This window comes from Anomaloglossus baeobatrachus, chromosome 2 (assembly GCF_048569485.1).
Source record: "Anomaloglossus baeobatrachus isolate aAnoBae1 chromosome 2, aAnoBae1.hap1, whole genome shotgun sequence".
Classification (NCBI taxonomy): Eukaryota; Metazoa; Chordata; class Amphibia; order Anura; family Aromobatidae; genus Anomaloglossus; species Anomaloglossus baeobatrachus.
In genome coordinates, this window is record NC_134354.1 from 558866819 (window position 1) to 558881036 (window position 14218).

At 46.5% G+C, this 14218-nt stretch overlaps 1 protein-coding gene across 2 annotated transcripts in view; it reads right to left on the bottom strand.

Annotated features, from left to right (window-relative positions):
- The window catches only part of POGLUT2 (protein O-glucosyltransferase 2), a 98188-nt gene that overhangs the window by 51235 nt on the left and 32735 nt on the right, over positions 1-14218 (bottom strand). For both annotated transcript variants that reach the window (XM_075336686.1, XM_075336685.1), the window contains one exon: positions 10977-11146. In XM_075336686.1, coding sequence (XP_075192801.1) covers positions 10977-11146 — 170 coding nt within the window. The remainder of the gene's footprint in view (positions 1-10976; positions 11147-14218) is intronic.

Below are 14218 nucleotides of genomic sequence, written 5' to 3' on the forward strand. Positions count from 1 at the left end.
CCGTGTGACATCAGTGCTGCCGGAGAAAAACAGACTTGTCTCTGTGCGGAATACATGACACGTGTCCGTAAAAAAATAAAGATGTGTGCGCAGACCCATTGATTTTAATGGGTCTGCGTACGTCATATATACCGGAATGATGGACGTGTGAAGGGGGCCTTAATGAGATGAACAAACAATGCACAGATCTATTTTAGCCCCATATCATGTTCCTATGCTGAGGGATAATAAATAGTTCTTTCCCACAATTTATATATGTGCAATTGTCTATTTTAATCCTAAAAGTGACTCTAGCCCACAGGGCTCTCAAAACCGAATAATTAAAGGTACACAATTCAACACTGTCATTAATCTGCTCATTCTAACTGTTATATTCATTGGTATTTAATGTAAGCCTCTAAGTGTAGAGACACACAGAAAAAAAAACATAAAAAGATACAGATGGCAATAGAAAATCTGTTCACATTAGCCAGTCTCTACATTACAATGTTTTATTGTCGGATACATTCGGAATAATTTACTTCTCAAAAGGAAATAAAGAAAGAATGCTTGTTAGGATTTAATGAGCACAGGGAAATATATGCTTAACTACGGAAAACAAAATATATACAGTTGTATAAATATAAAGTCTATGAAGGAGATATGCTGTAAACCTAACTACTAAAAACAAAATATATACAGTATTATGAATAGAGTCCATAAGGGAGATATATACTATGTGCACAATTTTTAGGCAAGTGAATATTCTGACCATATCATTTTTATGAACATTTTTCAAATCCCCGCTGTGTAAACTTGATTGCTTATGGGTTTAAAGCAGGGGCATCTCAAATGTGACCTCTATGAGGCCCGTGAGTCAAGGGGTGAGGCTCAGCACTGGACCCCTCTCCTATCCCCGCTATCACAATTTCAGCAGTATCCACATCCCAAGACATGGAAACCACTGAATAGAATGTTGGCTGAAGAAGCTGTATGGGGCCCTCACTCTGTGTGGGCCCTAAATCTGTGTAGGGAGCTATAGGGATCCTCAATCTGAATGGGGCCCTCATTCTTTGTGGGGGTCTGTGGGAACCATCAGAGTGGGGACCCCATTCTATCTGAGGGTCTGTCGGTTCCCTCAATCTACATGGGGGCTGTGGTGAACCTCAGTGTGTGTGTGGGGGGCCTTCAATTTATGGTGGGGTTAGTGGAGACCCTAAACCTGTGTGGGGGCCTTCAATCTGCGTGGAATGCTGTGTGGGCCCTCATTCTTTGTGGAGGGTTCTGGTGATCCTTAATCTGTATGGTGACCCTCATTCTGTGTGGGGTCCATGGGAGTCTCAATCTGTGTTGAGGCCATCAGTCTGTGTGAGGGGCTATGGGGTCCTCAATAGATATGCGGCCCTCATGCTGTGTGGTGGGCTGTGTTGGGCCCCCATACTGTGTAGGAGTCTGTGGGGGCCCTCACACTATGTGGAAGTCTGTGGAAGCCCTCATTCTGTTTGAGGGTCTGTAGGGGCCTAAAATCTGTGAGGGGGGTGTAAGGGTCCTCAATATTTATAGGGTCCTCATTCTGTGTGGGGGTCCTCATGCTGTGTGGGGACCATCATTCTGTTTGGGGTCAGTGGGGGCCTCAATCTGTGTGGGGAAGCTGTGGGGGTCCTCAATCTGTATGGAGCCTTCGTTCTTTCTGCGGGCTTTTCTGCTGTGTGGGGACGCTCAATCTGTGTGGGGATGAGGGGTCCTCAATTTGTTTGGGGGGCTGTGGGAGGTGTTAACCTCTGTGGAAGCCCTTATTCTGTGTGAAAGTCTGAGGGCACTAATCCTGGGTGAGGGTCTGTAGAGGTACTCAATCTGTATAAGGCCCTCAATCTGTGTGGGACAGCTGTTGTGGGGTCCTCAATCTGTCTGGGGGCCCTCATGCTGTGTGGGGCTGAGGGGGCCTTTAACCTCTATGAGATCATCATGCTGTGTGGGGGCCAGCAATCTTTATGGGGGGCTGAGGGGGCTCTCATTCTGTGTGGGGGATTTGGGAGGCCCTCATTCTGTGTGGGGACCCTCCTTCTTTGTGAGAGGTTGTGGAAGCCTCAATCTATGTAGTGAACCTCAATCTGTATGGGAGCCCTCAAACGGTTTGTGAACGGTTTCACGGTTTGTGAATTCATATTATGTGTGGGGAACTGTGTAGGCCCTCGATCTGTGTGGGTGGCTGTGGGGGCCCTCAATCTATTTGTGCGTTCTTATTATGTGAATTGTGGGGGCCCTAAATCTGTGTGGGGGCACCCAATCTGTGTGGGGGCTTTTAAACTGTTTGGGCATCTTTATTGTCTGCGGTTAGCTGTGGGGGTCTTCGTTCTTTGTCGGGGCCCTCATTCTGTGAGGCTGTGTGGTGGCCCTCATTCTGTGTGGGGGCCTTCATATATGTGGGGGCCCTAAGAAAATTATACAGATAATATAGACTGTAATTATCATTCTACAGTTTACAGTAATGCAGCTAATGTCTTCATATTATAGTTATGCACAGTCGACCTGTATCACCTACAGTGAGGAAAATAAGTATTTGAGACACTGCCGATTTAGCAAGTTTTCCCACCTACAAAGGAGAGGTCTGTAATTTTTATCGTAGCTACACTTCAACTCTGACAGACAGAATGAAAAAAGATCCTGAAAATCACATTGCATGATTTCTAAATAAATAATTTGCATTTTATTGCATGGAATAAGTATTAAATCACCTACCAACCAGCAAGAATTCTGGCTCTCACAGACCTGTTATTTTTTCTTTGAAAAGCCCTCCTACTCTGCACTCATTATCTGTATTAATTACACCTGTTTGAACCCATTACCTGTATAAAAGACACCTGTCAACATTCAATCAGTCACACTCTAACCTCTCTACTATGACCAAGACCAAAGAGCTGTCTAAGGACACCAGGGACAAGATTGTAGACATGCAAAAGGCTAGGATGAGCTACAGGACAATAGGCAAGCAGCTTGATGAGACAGCAACAACTGATGGCAAAATTGTTAGAAAATAGAAGAAAGACAAGATGGATTCCCCTCACTCGGCATGGCCACACACTCTCCTGACAGGAGCAGGTCGGCTGCATGTATTTCTATGCAGCTGAGACGCTCCTGTCCGGAGAGTGTGCGGTCGTGCCGGGTGATGTGACGTGTGACTTGTGCGAGTCATACGACTCGTGTTAGCGCACCCCAAGGCCTCTTTTACACGTCCATGCAAAACACACATTTTGCATAGTCCGTGGTGCAGGTGCACATGTGTGTGTGTGTGTGTCCCTGTGTGTTCAACGTGTGCTGTCAGTGTGCTAGCCGTGTGACATCTGCATAGCAAATGGACAGCATAAGCTGGTATACTTAGCTGTCCATGGTGTTGCTGTGACTGGTGCTGCTGCTTGCTCCCGGTCTGAGGTGCAGTGAATATGCGAAGAGCATAATGAGTGGGGGTCGGAAGCAAGTGACAGCAGGGTCGTAGACAGCAGGGCTGGAGACAGGTGAGTATAGAAAATCATTTTATTTAACAGACACAGTGTTTTCTCTGGTATATGTCACACTGATGTCACACGGAGCACATCTGTGCAGTCTGTGCGGTCCGTGTGACACCCGTGCTGCCGTAGAAAAACACATATGCTGCCATGTGGAGCACACAGACACACATATGCTAAACATGGACACACGGTCCACGGGAAAACATGCACGTGTGCGCAAACCCTTTGATTTCAATGGGTCTACATGTGTCCTTGTCTCCAGTACGTGTGAAAACAGACATCACATGTACCGAAGACATGGATGTGTGAAGTGGGCCTAAGAAGTATTTCATGGTACTGTAAAAGCCTAGGCAGTCTTCACACCTGAACCCAATACAAAATCTTTGGAGGAACTGGAACTCAATGTTTCCCAGTGACAGCCCCGAAACCTGAAAGATCTGGAGAAGATTTGTGTGGAGGAGTCGCCAAAATCCCTGCTGTAGCGTGTGCAAAGTTGGTAAAGAACTGCAGGAAATGTCTGACCTCTGTAATTGCAAACAAAGGTTTCTATACCAAATATTAAGTTCTGTTTTTCTATTGTATCAAATACTTATTTCATGCAATAAAATGCAAATTAATTACGGTATTTAAAAATAATATATATTTTGATTAAATGATTTTCTGGATTTTTTTACAATTCTGTCTGTCACCGTTGAAGTGTACCTATGAAAGAAAATTACAGACCTGTCCAGTGTAGGTAGGAAAACTTGTCAAAATCAGCAGTGTATCAAATATTTATTTTCCTCATTGTATAATCATAATGATATATTATGATTTTCCAATGTGTCCATAAAAAATATTGTCAATTAGTGATTTTATTTATAAGCAGTCCAGAAAAAATATAAAGTCAAGCTGATAACTGTGGGTAAAGGGCTGTTGTGGCTTTCATACTGAGTGGTGGCAATCATACTGATAGGCCAAGATACTGTCTTGAGGCCCTGATACTGTATTTGTGTGTGGGGAGGAGGGAAGAACTATGGGGATTTCATTCTATGTGGGGGCCACTAGGGGCATCATGATGTGGAAGTGTTGTGTTAGTAGCAGGGCCGCCATCAGGGCATTACTAGTGTGACTCCTGTATCGGGCCCGGTGAAAAGAGGGGGGCCCGGCTGACAGCCCGGGCTCCTCCCCTTTCATTCCTCTGCTCACCGGGCCCCATGGGCAAGGGGCAGGGTCGTTGCACCGGCAGACATATTGCGGTGCAGCACCTGCAGTCGCACAGAGGCCCCAAGCGGGAGCGGGCCCCTAGAGCTTAACCCCTTAGTGACCTATGACGTACTGGATACGTCATGACTCCCTGGTACTTAAGTACCCATGACGTAGCCAGTACGTCATGGTGAGATCGTGGCCCCGGAGCCCCGGTGGATGCGATCGCTGCAAATATCTTATATATCTATATATAGATTCGGGGAGGAGGGGCCATCTGCCTGACCTCAGGAGCGGTGGTGTCTCCTCCCCAGACTTAAGGAGGCTGTGATTGGCTGATGAACGCCGCTCAGCCAATCACAGCCACTGAAATGTTTCAGCCATTGAAAATGGCTGAAACATTGAAATCCAGCCATCATCAGTGCAGCTGTTTCATCCATCATCAGTTTCACCCGCCCCCAGCTCTGATTGGAGAGACCGGCCTTGTGACCGATCTGTCCAATCACTGTGGATCTGGGGCCGGAGACCGCCCCCTCAGCTTAACTCTGGTCACTTCAGTCACTTACACCTTTCAGCCGCCGCCTGCAGAAGTCACTGCCCCCCATCCACCGCCACTGAATCCATCTGCTGCCTCCCCTCCATCTGCCACCGCTCTCCCCCATCAGCCGCTGCCCCCTCCCTCATTTACTGCCCCCTCTCCCACCTCTTACCTTCCCCCACCTGCTTTGAGCCCCCACCTGCTGTGATCACCCCACCTGCTGTGATCCCCCCACCCGCTGTGAGACCCCACACCCGCTGTGATCCCCCCACCTGCTGTGAGCCCCCACCTGCTGTGATCCCCACACCTGCTGTGACCCCCACCTGCTGTGATCCCCCCACCTGCTGTGATCCCCCCACCCGCTGTGATCCCCCCAGCTGCTGTGATCCCCTCCAGCTGCTGTGATCCCCCACCTGCTGTGATCCCCCCCACCTTCTGTGATCCCCCCACCTGCTGTGATCCCCCCACCTGCTGTGATAACCCCCCACCTGCTGTGATAGCCCCCCACCTGCTGTGATCCTCCCCAGCTGCTGTGATCCCCCCAGCTGCTGTGATCCCCCTACCTGCTGTGATCACCCCCCCACCTGCTGTGATAACACCCCACCTGCTGTGATCCCCCCCACCTGCTGTGATGCCCTCAGCTGCTGTGATCTCCCCAGCTGCTGTGATCCCCCCACCTGCTGTGATCACCCCCCCACCTGCTGTGATCACCCTCCCACCTGCTGTGATTACCCCCCCAACTGTTGTGATCACCCCCCACCTGCTGTGATCATCCGCCCACCTGCTGTGATCACCCCCCACCTGCTGTGATCACACCCCACCTGCTGTGACCCCCCCCACTATCTATCTATTTATCCATTCCTCTCTCTATCTCTCTATTCCTCTATCTATGATTCTGTCTATTTATCTCTTATCTGTAGTACCCACGGCGCAGGGGTTAAATGTTACTCGTCGCCGGGCCGGTGATGTCGGGTCAGGGATGTCACAGGTGGCCCTGTCCGGCTTCGTGGCCCCAAGGTGTACAATAAAAGGGGATTTGGATGATGGTGGGGAATGATGAGGATGATAGTCTTGTGACGCCACCTGTGGTACGTGGCCAGGGATTAGCCGCCGCTGCTGTCGCTGTCCTTCGGGGCGGATGGTGTTGCAGCAAGGATGGTTCTGCTCCCCACAGGTGGAGCGAGGCCCCGGGGAGGATGATGAGAAGATTAGTGGCCGTTGGCGCCGAAGCACGGGGCGACGGCAATCAAAAGGCTGAATCAGCTGCTGTGGTTCCAGCCGTGATGGGCCCCAGCCGATCCCGGATCCGTTGGAGGTTAGAACTGGTACGGTGGTCGATGGGCCCTTCCTTGTTGCGCTTTTAAAGATTGATCCCCATAGCCTGAAGCTGCTTGGGGACTCCGGTTTGTGTAGTGTTAGCTCCTGTCCCGTGTGTAGGTGACGCGGGGCCGCTGTGGGGCTTGACTGTAATCACGACTCCGGACCCTATGTGGAACTGTGCTCCGGGATCTCGTGGTGGTCAGAGGGACATGCAATCCCCCTGTCCTGCAGATTCTGGTGATACAACGTGAAGTCTGTTCCACCCTAATGCTCTGCACCCTGAACCGCACCGGTCCCGCTCCTGTTCTCTCCTGCTGGAGAACACTCTAACTGTTGTGTAAGCTCCTAACTCCCCCTGTGGCTGCTCCTCCCCCGGTTCCCTGTCACTAGTGGGTGGCTGCCCCCCCATGTTTGGTGACTACCTTAAGACCTGACCCTAGCCCGGTCCCCAATGCGAAGGGCAACCTGGTTGTGTGTATGAGTTTGTGTTGTGGAACTGGTACCGACCTGAACTGGATCAAAGATGAGTACTGCACCTTAAGTGAGGTGCAGTACCCTGTGGTGACTGAAGCCAGAGGGGGCCACATATCCATCTATCTATCTATCTAGCCATCTATCTATGATTCTATCTATCTATCTGCTGAAAGAGCCTTAAAGTGAATCTGTCAGCAGGTTTTTGCTCCCCCATCTGAGAGCAGCATAATGTAGAGACAGATACCCTGATTCCAGCGATGTGTCACTTACTGGGCTGTTTGCTTTCATTGTGATAAAATCAATGTTTTCTCTGCTGCAGGTCTAGCAATTATACAGACCTCATGAATATGCTGGACTGACTGCAGCATGCCAAGTAGCCCTGTAATGATAATCTCCTGCTGATTAACCAGTGATGTTATAAAAACTACACTAAGCAGCCCAATAAGTGACAATCGCTGGAATCAGGATCTCTTCCCCTACGTTATGCTGCGCTTAGATTAGGTGTTAAAAACCTGGTGACAGATTCCCTTTGAAGGGAATCCACAAGTCAGCATTATTCTAATTTGGTTTTAATTAGTTTAAAAACTGTATGTGACACATTCCCTTAAAAAAAAAAAATAGGTATACCAAAAATAAATATATACCAAAGAAGTTAGAGTAGGACCCTGCCAAAAGAGTCTACTTTGTTGTGGTGGAGGCTTAAAAAAATCTTTTGGCCAAAACAAAATCTGATGGCTATGTGTGATACGGTGTTCAATGTAAAGGGTTAATGTGTGATTGGTGAGGTTGTAGTGCAGAAGTGAAGTTTTTGCAAGAGTGGCGGTGGGACTATGGAAGATTCGCGGGGTGGAGGCGGAGCTGGGGTGGAGGCGGAGCTAGTGCGGAGGCGGAGCTGGGGTGGAGCCTCAAGGGGGCCCCGAACTCTTGCCAGTATGGGGCCCTGAAATTCCTAGTGGAAGCCCTGGTTAGTAGTACTGTGGGGACATCATGCTTTGCTGTAGGCACTGTGGGGGTCATCATAATGTACGTGTTGCACGGAACCTAGGGGGCAGGATTCACTGTAGGCATACCTTAGTATGTGTGTGTGTGTAGGTGGGGGCATTTTTGGAAGCCTCATACTCTATGATGGCCATAAAAGGGGCATTGCTGGTGACAACACGAAGGGGTTTCAATAGGAAAATAAATACCATGTATGTGCCACATATACGTGCCACAGTACATAGCCTTCCCATGGTTTATAAAAGTTTCCTTATGGGGGGTGCTCAATTATAACTTTTCCTATGGTGCCCGTGGTGTCTATGAGGGCTTCACACTTTGAAGCTTTGTCGCATTTATTCCTCTGCAGTTTTGACACAAAACCTGAAGAGTTTCATGATGCCAGCAAAGTGATTGAGAATCCTGAAGTTGCACGCACTTGAGGCTTATATTTTCCTTGCAGGTTTGGTGCAGATTTTGCCCACATGTTGATTTTTGCTACTTTTTTCTACAGGCAAAACTTGCCCTCTTAGGAGTAAAGAAGCTAATTATAAAAAGCAGGTTTTGCTGCATTTTTATTGCTTTTTTGTTGCAGATTTTACCTGTCTTTTGTCTACAGTAATAAAGTTATTTACATTAATCAAAATAGCAGCAAAACCGCACAGTTGTCTTTTTGCACTGTCATTGCTTTCTCAGGGGAAAACAAACGCTCCAAAAACGCTCAAAGAATTGACATGCTGCCAGTTTTAAAAAAGCTGTAGTTTCCAATTCAGTCAGGAAAAAAACAATTGTGTGCATGGGGTTTCTGAACTTTCATTCATTTTGCTGGTAATGTAAAAAGCAGCTTTTATTTTGCAATAAAAAAAAATGCATCAAAAATGCAAAGTGTGAACATAACCTAAAAATTTCACCAAAAGCGCATGTAAAAGAAATGAGTCAAAAACTGCATAAGGGTATGTGCGCACGTTGCTTTTTACCTGCTTTTTTGCTGCTTTTTCTTCTGCGCTGTTTAATGCCAAAATGGATGTGTTCTTCTATTCAAGCAAAGTCTATGGGAATTTGGGTTTCTTGTTCACACTATGTTGTTCAAAATGCTGCCTTTTTGTGGCAGAACTTTGGTCAAAAACTCAGCTTTTCAAAGAAGCAACATGTCAATTGTTTTTGCCATTTGGGTTTTGCACTGCAAAGCTGAGTTTTTGACCAAAGTTCTGCCACAAAAAGGCAGCATTTTGAACAACATAGTGTGAACAAGAAACCCAAATTCCCATAGACTTTGCTTGAATAGAAGAACACATCCATTTTGGCATTAAACAGCGCAGAAGAAAAAGCAGCAAAAAAGCAGGTAAAAAGCAGGTAAAAAGCAACGTGCGCACATACCCTAAAAAACGCAGCAAAAATGCAAATCTTTTACTCTGTTAATAAGGCCTATGGACATCAACACCCTTTATCAAGGTGTGCAGTATTATTAGGTATCTTGTTTTCCTCATGCAAAATTTGCCAAAAAAGAGATTTAACTGATTTTGAAAAGTGAAAAATTGTTTTACAAGTTTTAAAGAAGGATATGGTACTCTTGAAATTGCTGAGATACTGAGGTGGGATCACAGAACCATCAAAAATGTTGTTGCAAATAGTCAACAGGGTCACAAAAAATGTGTTGATAAAAAATGACACAATAATTGCCAAATATTGAGAAGAATCAAACGTGACATGACCAGAGCGAATTATCCTCCAGTGCTGTCATATTCTAGAGCTGCAACCTCCCAACAGTGTCCGGAAGTACCAGGTGTTCAGTGCTCAAAGACATGGCCGAGGTAAGGATGGCTGAAACCTAACCATCACTGAACAAGATACATTAGTTGAATGACAAAACTGGGCCAAGAAGTACCTGAAGACAGATTTTTCAAAGGTTTTATGAGATGAGAATGACTCTTGACGGACCAGATAGATGAGCAAGTGGCTGGACCAGTAACAGGCACAGAACTCCACCCTTGACTCAGACGCCATAGAGGTGGAGATGGGGTACTGCTATGGGCTGGTGTTTTTAAAGATGAGCTAGTTGAAGCTTTTTGTGGTTCAAGATGGACTCCAAATCAACTCCCATAACTACTGCGAGTTTTTTTGAAGACTCTTTCTTCAAGCAGTAGAGTAGATAATCACGGCACTTCTGTAGGTGGTGCACAAGTAGGTTCCTGACCCATCATAGATAAGAAAAAGACTTGGCATTCAGATATGGCGATAAAGTTGTTGATTTATTGAAAAACTGAAGGACCAGCACAGACGTTTTGGTCATAACAGACTCTCATCAGTGTGCCCTTACTATGGTCCTTAAGATCTCCTGCAGCTGTGGTCCGCATGATCTGAAATCGCGGAATCCACTGTGTTGAGCTGGTACACTTTCTTCATGCAGTGATACCACAAAAAGTTTGCATCTTTCAAAGGAACCTGTCGGCTGATACATGCTGCCCAAACTGTGGGCAGCATGTATCATCCACTGGCTGCAAGATCACTGCCAGGTATGTTTCCCTCTGAAAAGGTGTGGTACTTCAGAGAAGAACACATTTTTAAAAGTCATTGAGAACCAAGCAGCCTGTGTGACTAGCCGTACAGGCGGCTCCCCAACAGCTTCACCCCACCTACTGACAGTGACTGACAAGTCTCTGCCTATGTGTGCATATAGAAGCCACCGGGGACCAACCTGTATGACTAGTGCAAAGCGTAGTGGCTATTAAAAGGATGTTTTTCTCTGAAATGCCACAGCATTTCAGAGTGTAACATACCTGGCGGTGATCATGTAGCCAGTGACTGATACATGCTGCCCACAGTTTGGGCAGCATGCATCAGCTGACAGCTTCCCTTTAAGTTTCTCAGCACATCTATCATGACAGTCCTTTTCCTTCCTCCACAGAAAGTCACAAAAAAGCAAACTTCCTTCGTGCAAAGTAATCATAATATTTCATACAAGAAAAAAATCATTACAAGGACACACAAGGACCAATTACCTTCCCATGGTCTCTAATATCGAATCTGTCAGGTCGTATGTAGGCATCACAATATCTTTTGTTTCTAAAGATCCACACCAGGAAAAAATGGGGTGAAAGGGGGATACCGTCCTCTTCTCCAATGGCCAGTCCCCTAAATTTACAAAAAATTCAATATCTGGAAGTTTCACCTGTAAGATTAACACATTGGAATCATATTATGTTTTACTGTGCAGTAAAAGCAACGGATATTAAAAGTGTCAGTCCTGTAAATCTGTCACATTATAGAGAACTAGAACTTGTGGAGACTCCAAATTACCATTTATACTGTGCGATTATGAAAGCATCTATTCCATACACAAGCTGTATAAGCAGTATTGCACATTGCATTCCGTGGTATATGCTGCCACCTGCTGAAGCTTTACAATAAGGATCAGCAGAAATCACTCATTCCTGCATGTTACAGCAGTGTTTCTGACCAGTGCCGTGTGAGACACAGTTGGCCCTTAGTCCAGTTACGTGTGGCTCACTGGCTGGGAAACCAAATCATATCACAGTGAAATTCTCACTATCACTTTGTAATACAGTCAGTGCTGTAGATCTAGACTTTTATTTTACTACTTGTTACCTTCATCCTGTAGATTTCAAGTAGTTTCATCAATTAATGAACTAAAATGCAAATAGTCTGAACAACAAACTAGAATAAACAGTCCAGTTTCCCAACCGGACATTAACAAAGGAAAGAGTTTCCCAGTACCTCCAATGTGTTTTCTTTTGACTCTTAAAGAAGTTGTCCAGTTACCAAAACCGATTTTTTTTTTTCTGATAAATCTTGCTAATATGTGCCCCTCAACACATTTATTATGTTTTTTCAGCAAAATTAGCTTTTATTGTGCACTAGCAGCACACGGTCATTGCTGGCTCCAGCTCTGATGGGGTTAATCTCTCCTCTGACTTCCTGTGTTCAGTTCCTACAAGTCCCAGAATTCTTTGTGGCTCTAGGGCGGTGTCTGGCTTATCTAACACACCCATTGTGTCTAATACACCCACTCTGCTCCCACCCAAACCCTCCTCCCTGCCTCTTCCCTGTGGATGCACTGAGATCAATCATACAGACAGCAGCAGCTCTACACAGCCAGGGGAAGAAAGTGTGTGTGCGCGTATATACAGTGTATGTGTATATACAGTGTGTGCGTATATACAGTGTGTGTGTATATACAGTGTGTGTGCGTATATACAGTGTGTGTGTGTATATATACAGTGTGAATGTGTGTGTATGTCATACTCACCTGTCTGCAGGGTCCCGGTGCCATGCCTGCTTCCAGCCCCTGTCTCGGTACAGCCGCTCTGGCTGTGTGCAGTCTCCCCGGGGCACGTACGAAGCTTGCAGGACCTGGCGGTGGATCACCTGATGCAGTCACCTGACGCATCAGCTGATCGTAGTCTCGCCGGCTTCTTCGCGCCCGGCCAGCTATCAGCTGATCCTGCCGTCAGGGGACTTCATCAGCTGATTACCGGCAGCCCCTGCAGTGATGGGCCAGGATCAGACTCCGCTGCAGGAGCTGCCGGTAATCAGCACAGACGTGAGTATTTTTTTTTTGCACTGATGCATCAGCTGATTGTATAATCGGCTTTTATACAATCAGCTGCTGTGTGATGTGCTTCACGTAGTTTAACCTGACACATCATCTGATCGCTTTGCCTTCCAGCAAACCGATCAGATGATATTGGATCCGGATTGGACGGCGCGGGACCCTAACCCAGGATTACTGCGGAGGGGGGTTTATTTCAATAAAGATGGAGTCACTAATTGTGTTCTGTTTTATTTCTAATAAAAATATTTTTCTGTGTGTTGTTTTTTTTTTTATCATTACTAGAAATTCATGGTGGCCATGTCTAATATTGGCGTGACACCATGAATTTCGGGCTTAGGGCTAGCTGATAATACACAGCTAGCCCGAACTCCATTATTACCTAGCTAGCCACCCGGCATCAGGGCAGCTGGAAGAGTTGGATACAGCTCCAGAAGATGGCGCTTCTATGAAAGCGCCATTTTCTGGGGTGGCTGCGGACTGCAATTCGCAGTGGGGGTGCCCAGAAAGCTTGGGCACTCTTCACTGTGGATTCCAATCCCCAGCTGCCTAGTTGTACCCGGCTGGACACTAAAATTAGGCGAAGCTCACGTCATTTTTTTTTAAAATTATTTCATGAAATTCATGAAATAATTAAAAAAAAAGGGCTTCTCTATATTTTTGGTTCCCAGCCGGGTACAAATAGGCAGCTGGGGGTTGGGGGCAGCCCGTACCTGCCTGCTGTACCCGGCTAGCATACAAAAATATGGCGAAGCCCACGTCATTTTTTTTTTCTTTTTGGGTAAAAAACTGCATACAGTCCTGGAAGGAGGATGCTGAGCCTTGTAGTTCTGCAGCTGCTGTCTGCTCTCCTGCATACACTAGTGAATGGAGGATGCTGAGCCTTGTAGTTCTGCAGCTGCTGTCTGCTCTCCTGCATACAATGAACATTTTGAATAAGGAAATGACATCAGAACTTTTTTTTTTTTTCATCAACAATCTTTAATGGCATTGTGCACTGATTAAAAACGCAGTGAGCAAAAACGCAGCAAAAAAGGCACCAAATCGCGGCAAAAACGTGACATGCAGCACCGCAGGTGACAGAGCAGAGCAAGTTGGTGACATGCTCTGCTCTGACACATAGTGTGCTGCATGTCACTGTATCCACTCTGGGACTTGTTGTGCAGGTGACCGGATGATACATGTCACTAACTGCCTCACTCTGTGATTTCTGCTGCATTGTACCAACTGTATACACTCTCACTTGCACAACAAGTCCCATAGTGGAGACAGTTAGTGACATGTAGCATCCGGTCACCTGCACAACAAGTCCCAGAGTGGAGACAGTGACATGCAGCACACTATGTGTCAGAGCAGAGCATGTCACTGTCTCCACTCCGCTGACCTCACAGCCCATACACGCTGCGATGGATGCAGGGGGACACAGAACAAGTAATCGGCCGACACTGGAGTCATCTGATTACTTGGGATGAATGAGAAGTAAAATGCTCTGGTGCTCGATGGGCGAAGCCCATGCCGATTTTTTTTTAAAAAAAATTCATTAAAACTAAAAAAACAAAAAAATCACATTGTTTGTGGGCTCCCGCTGCATTTTCTATTGCTAAGGGTAACCAAAGCAGCTACTGGCTGCTAGCCCCCGCTGCTTGGTGTTACTTTCACTGGCAATAGAAA